The 5,680-nt window shown below is 46.9% G+C and overlaps 1 protein-coding gene across 1 annotated transcript; it reads right to left on the bottom strand.

The window, feature by feature from the left end:
- Positions 1 to 1,726: 1,726 nt before the first annotated feature.
- Positions 1,727 to 5,349, bottom strand: stard15 (StAR-related lipid transfer (START) domain containing 15). Its single transcript, XM_046042462.1, has 5 exons — positions 5,202 to 5,349; positions 4,936 to 5,039; positions 3,131 to 3,248; positions 2,361 to 2,413; positions 1,727 to 2,271 (listed from the first exon to the last, which is right to left on the bottom strand). The coding sequence occupies exons 1-5, from the start codon at positions 5,347 to 5,349 to the stop codon at positions 2,062 to 2,064; spliced, it is 633 nt and encodes a 210-aa protein (XP_045898418.1). The 3' UTR covers positions 1,727 to 2,061.
- Positions 5,350 to 5,680: the final 331 nt, after the last annotated feature.

Raw genomic sequence — 5,680 nt, 5'->3', positions numbered from 1 at the left:
ACAGAGAGCTTTCACTTTAGCTTGTTTGTCACAATAAGCTGAACTAGCGCTCTGTTTGTGTAAAAGCAAAGCCTTGATTGGCGGTGATCAGTACAGCGCATGTGAAACTCAACCACGATGATAAGGAAACGATGGAGTTCACTCTTTAGCGACTTCCATTCGCTAAACATGTAGTTTACTTCTGTTGTTATATCTATTAGATTATGTGCTGGGCCACATGGAGGTCACTTTTGGCGGATGTGGCCCGCGGCCGCCAATTCAATGAAGCTGCTGTAGACTTTTTGTTCCGTGGGGGGTCCAAGGTCCCCCCCCCCCAAAACCGCCACAGCCTCGCACACTGGAGGATTTGACAGTAGGACGACCCTGAGCCCTCACGGACTTCCCGGGAACGCGCCTCAAAGTCTGTGAGTCTGTGAGGGGGGACGGTGGGATTGGGCCTAAGAACACACGGCTACACCTGAGCTCCGCCCCCACAGGTGTTCTTATGTCACCCGATCAGACCTCTTTGAGGAATCTAAGGCTGCGTTCAGGCTGCAGCCAGAGTGACTCAGATCTGCAGGTCACATGGACTCTGATCTGTTCCAGGTCAGAGTGGAGCCACTTTAACATGTGGTCCAAATCAGATCCAGAAATCAGATCTGGGAAACAGTGTTGTAGCACTCGAGACCGGACTTTTTGATGGTCTCGGTCTCATCTTGGACTCGACCGCATTTGTACTCTGGATCTTTTTTCAAGATCATAACTTTGGGAATATCAATAAATTTATTTTGCGTTGTCTGATTTATTTGTAAACATCCTAACTTTGACTGGAACGTGTTGCATCAAATGCAACCAATAACCTTTTAACGACTGACCCCCCCCCTCCCCGCGATGCTTACGTTGATTTCAGCTCTTCGTGTTTGTATGTGGGTTTGAGACGTACCTGTGATCTCGTTCCACATTTTATTGTGTTCCCACCTTGCTGTCGTGCACGCCGTCGAGACCGAGTCTGAGCGATGCCAAAAAAAAATCTATTTTTCATTGCACCTCTCGACCTGTAAGCATATAAATGATCCTTAACCAAAGGTAAAATAAGACGGCTCGTTGTGTTTAGGGGATCAGGTTTGAGCACGAGTCGACCCTCTGCTATCGATTCACATTTGTCGACAAGGCAGCACAAATCGTCAGAACACCGGATCCTCCTCGTCAGTTCAAAGTCACGACAACCGATAAACAGTAAGTACGTGTGGATTCATTAAAGGTCACACCTCCGCAGCGATCGGTTATTTTCATCCAGTGATTTCATTAAATGATGTATTTACTAGTGTTGTAGTACTCAAGACCGGTCTTGCGATGCTGACGTTGATTTCAGCTCTTAGTGTTTGTATGAGGGTGTTTTAATGGGAATGTGGATCTTTCAGATCACTTTGAGAAGCACCTATGATCTTGTTCCACATTTCTTTGCGTGCCGTGCAATGCAGGGAACTGGTCTCGCCCTCGACTGCTCTCAGCCCCTAAAAGTCTTGGTCTAGTCTCGGTCTCGATAAACTCTGGTCTTGGTCTTGACTACAACACTAGTGTTCACATGTTACCGGGCTGCGATGTCTCGTCGTAGCACCGCTGCACCACGAGAGAAAATCTTTGTCCGACAAAACAAGCTCACCGAAGGAATCCCTGTGGTTTTCTGACATTGCACAGATTAATTATTGATCAACGAATCAGGAAATCATCGTCAGCTGCAGACATATTCCACTGTATGTTCTTTTTATTGATGCAAAAGAGAATACAATTTAGAAAAAAGTCAAAAATAACCTTGTTAGAACATGCTGTTTAGTGAGCAGATCGCCTGAGAACACCTGCGAGGATGTGCAGAGGCTTTCATCATCAGCTGAACCAACTGAAGCTGGAAAAACCCGTTTAACACTGAACGTTACAGACAGACGTGCTGATGGGAAATAAAACTGACAGGTCATCGGAGAAGGTCAAACGTGATCAGATAGAAACAGTCCGGCTCTCATCAGCGTGACCAACAAACAGGAAATCAGACAGGAGGAGCGTCGCCGTGTCAGTCTGTCGGGAGGTCTAAGTCTCTTCGTCGCTGTGGCGCGTCTCCTCGCTCAGGCCGCTCTCGTCGATGTTCTCCAGAGAGTCGGCTCGCTGCAGCGTCAGCTCCGACACGCTGACGCAGGGCAGCGTGTTCTGCTCCGGGAACATCCACGGCTTCAGGTTCGGGTTGTGCTTCCTCTTCCACTCCGGATACTTCAGGGACGCCTTGTAGATCTTCCTCATCGCCTGACAGGAAGCAGAGAGACGGCGTTTAACGTGATGAAGGGACGGCCGGATGCTTCAGGTGTGTCAGATTTACAGAAGAATGATTTTACCTTTGGCGCCACAAACTGGGAGACTCTGTTCACCACCCACTTAGGTAACGAACCTGCAGACAGAGAGGACAGGAAGGATGGAAGCTTCAGGAAAAGTGGGAGAATGTTTTGTGGACACATTATCGTCCCGTCCGCACTTCTTTAAAGGCCACTTTAAAGGTTAAAGCTTCACGTTTGGTTCAGTCAGAACAATCCGAAACATCAAATCACAATTTCCACAAACACGGAGCAGCATGGAGTCGGAGCAGTTTTTAAACTTTATTTTATTACTTTTGACAGAAACACGGTCATCAAGTGAGACGAAATGTTTGACACTGTCTAAGACTGGAAATTTTAAAAGCGTGACAGTGAAATATGAAGGTTCCAGGGTCCTTTAAAGGCTTCAGCTCAGCCAAAGCCAAGCTACTTTTAAAGGGGTTTAAGCTCCTTCGCTCACTCGGGAGTCCCGTCTGTCGGCCTTCAGTTCATTTCATGTTAGCTGTATTTATCAGACCCGGTCCTTCACCTCAAGTACTTTTACAATTGTTGTCTCAGTTAGAGGTATCTGAAGAAATCGTGTTTCTCTGAGTAGTTGAAACAAATCTAAACCTTTGTTGGAGGACTTGATACTAAAAGTAGTATTACCCATACACCCCAAGCTTTTTGGTCCTCACAAAGCTGTCGGACCCTGTCAGTACTGCAGAACCCCCCCCCATGACCTTTCTCTTCATTCTGTCGCTGCAGGACCTGATGTTTAGTCTTGACGGCGTGTCTCCTGCGTGCAGTCTCACCTTTGGGGTCCACCTGGGTCAGGTAGTACAGGGTGGAGCAGTTGGCTCCGTTGGACTGGATCAGGTATCCGGTCAGTAGGGACACGGCTCGGACGTAGTCCTTCTTAGGGGGATGTTGCTGAGGAGACACGCAGAGAAGAGAACACTGATTCATTTGCAGTTTACAGTGCAGACGGACAGACGTGTCTTTAAATCAGAGGTTTCCGACCTTTTTTCTGGGTCTCTGGACCCAATTTTAGGTCTGATATTGTTGACGCTTTAGGTCAGTCGTCCCCAGGTCAACGTTTTAAACCTCTGCATCCTGTCAGAGTCGTGTTTCGTCTCTTTAGACAGCTTTTCTGCAGCAGGACAGACAGAACTTTTCAGATCTTCTATCGGTTCTGGTTCTGGTCTCACAGACTGTACTGTGGGCCGACATATCGCTGTGTGGCTGTAACCTTGTAAAACATAATGCCGGGAAGTTCCTCTGACCACACGTTTGACCGTGTTTCTTTACTTTGGTGTTTACTGTGTTTCTTGCTCATTTTTATTTCGTTCTGATTAAAAACAACAAAATGAGGTGGTCAATGTAAAAGTCTAGCATCAGCATTAAGGGCCCAGGGTCCCACAGCACCCCCTTTGGGAAGTAACAGGATGGTTTCACACCAAAAGGCCCGGTTACTGAATTTAACACACCTGCTCCCCATTCACACCTGAGATCTAACGAGTCACATGACCCCGGGGAGGGAAAATGGCTGATTGGGCCCAGCTTGGACATTTTCACTTAGGGGTGTCCTCACTGTTGTTGCCAGCGGTTTAGACATTAACGGCTGTGTGATGTGTTATTTTGAGGGGACAGCAGATTTACACTGTTATACAAGCTGTAGGGTTGCAGTACTCGAGACGGGTCTTGGTCTTAAGACCACTTTTTGATGGTCTTGGTCTCGTCTCGGTCTCGACCGCCTTTGTACTTGAGGACTCGGGATTTTATTTTAAGACCAGTCAAGACCATAACTTTGGGAATATCAATAAATTGCTTTTGCATTGTCTGATTTGTGAACATCCAAACTTTGATTGGAAGTAAAACTTATAGCTTCAAATGCAACCAATAACCCTAATTAACGACTGCCCCCCCTCCCTGCGATGCTGACGTTGACTTCAGCTCTTAGTGTTTGTATGTGGGTGTTTTAATGGGAATGTGGATCTTTCAGATCACTTTGAGAGGCACCTAAGATCTTGTTCCACATTTTATTGCGTGACATGCAATGCAGGGAACTTGTCTCAGCCCCTAAAAGTCTTGGTCTTGTCTCGATAAACTCTGGTCTTGGTCTTGCTTGGTCTTGGTTTGCTGTACACATTGTACTTTACATTGTAGCAAACAGTCATTTCTTCAGTGTCGTCACATGAAAGTCACATATTTACAAAGATGTGAGGGGTGGACTCACTTTGTGAGATACTGCACATGCTGCAGTACTTTCATGTACTGTTGACGCAGTCTTTCACGCAACGCTGCGTTACAGTTTCTTCTCTAGTGACAGAGAAATCAAATAGTCAGGAAGCAGCTCACTTGGTCCTGACGCCAGGTTTGACCCCGGCTAGTCGAAATGTACTGGTTCAACAGCCACCAAACCAGGAGGGGAAGACCACCCTTCGAGACGGACCAGAGAGAGTTTGTTACCTCAGAAGGTTACAAACCAGATTCTGATTCTGAACTGAGCTGCTTAAAATCTCTGTCTGGGTAAATGAGACAGGTTAACCATCTCCTTTACGTCCCAGCGGGACAGAAGAGACTCGCAGACGGATGTAAATATAACTGTGATGCTCACCGGGTGTTTGACGGAGTAGTTGATGATCAGGTAGTCGTTGCCGAGAGGAAGCCAAGATCTCATCGTCACAAAGTCTCTGTTCTTCAGAGGGCTCGGGCATTTCCCTTCAAACCAAACACACACACATTAAAACCAAGCGAGGACGGAAACACATCAGAACGTTACAGACGCTAAAGACTGCAACGACGGATCCAACACTGAAAAGTGCTTTAATGCAAACTGGGCCAGCTGTTCACATCACACACTCAAACCACTGACGAACTGACAGGAGTAATATCCGATGTCGGCGTTGGCGGTCAGCCTGCCGATGTCGTACGTGTCGATCATGTTGGTGTCCCACTTCCTGCGGTAGTTGGTGTCATGGAGGACGTCGTACAGCGTCTCCGCCGTCACGTCCTTACACACTATCCTCATCTGAGACACAAACAGAGAGAAGAAACTGTCAAAACTGTTCCAGGCCTTTCACCTGCATGGTCTTCATCAGCCGGGAAATGGGAATTTTCCATGATTCTCAGCACTTTAAGGACTTTTCCTCCAAGTTGGTTTAAAGGCTCAGCTTGAAAAGTCATCCTTGATCTTGGAAAAACACCAGATTAATCTCCACTCAACGTCCCTTACTGAGTCCGTATCACACGGCTTAAAGCAGCAGTTATCATCATATTGGGTTCAGTCAGCCCATCAGATAATCTCAGCATGAGATCCAGTGATATTTTATAAATTGGCATGGCTCTCTCTCTCTAAACGT

This window comes from Micropterus dolomieu, unplaced genomic scaffold (assembly GCF_021292245.1).
Source record: "Micropterus dolomieu isolate WLL.071019.BEF.003 ecotype Adirondacks unplaced genomic scaffold, ASM2129224v1 contig_13051, whole genome shotgun sequence".
NCBI lineage: Eukaryota > Metazoa > Chordata > Actinopteri > Centrarchiformes > Centrarchidae > Micropterus > Micropterus dolomieu.
The sequence above is the reverse complement of the archived record's forward strand: the minus strand, read 5'-3'. Positions and strand labels throughout refer to the sequence as shown.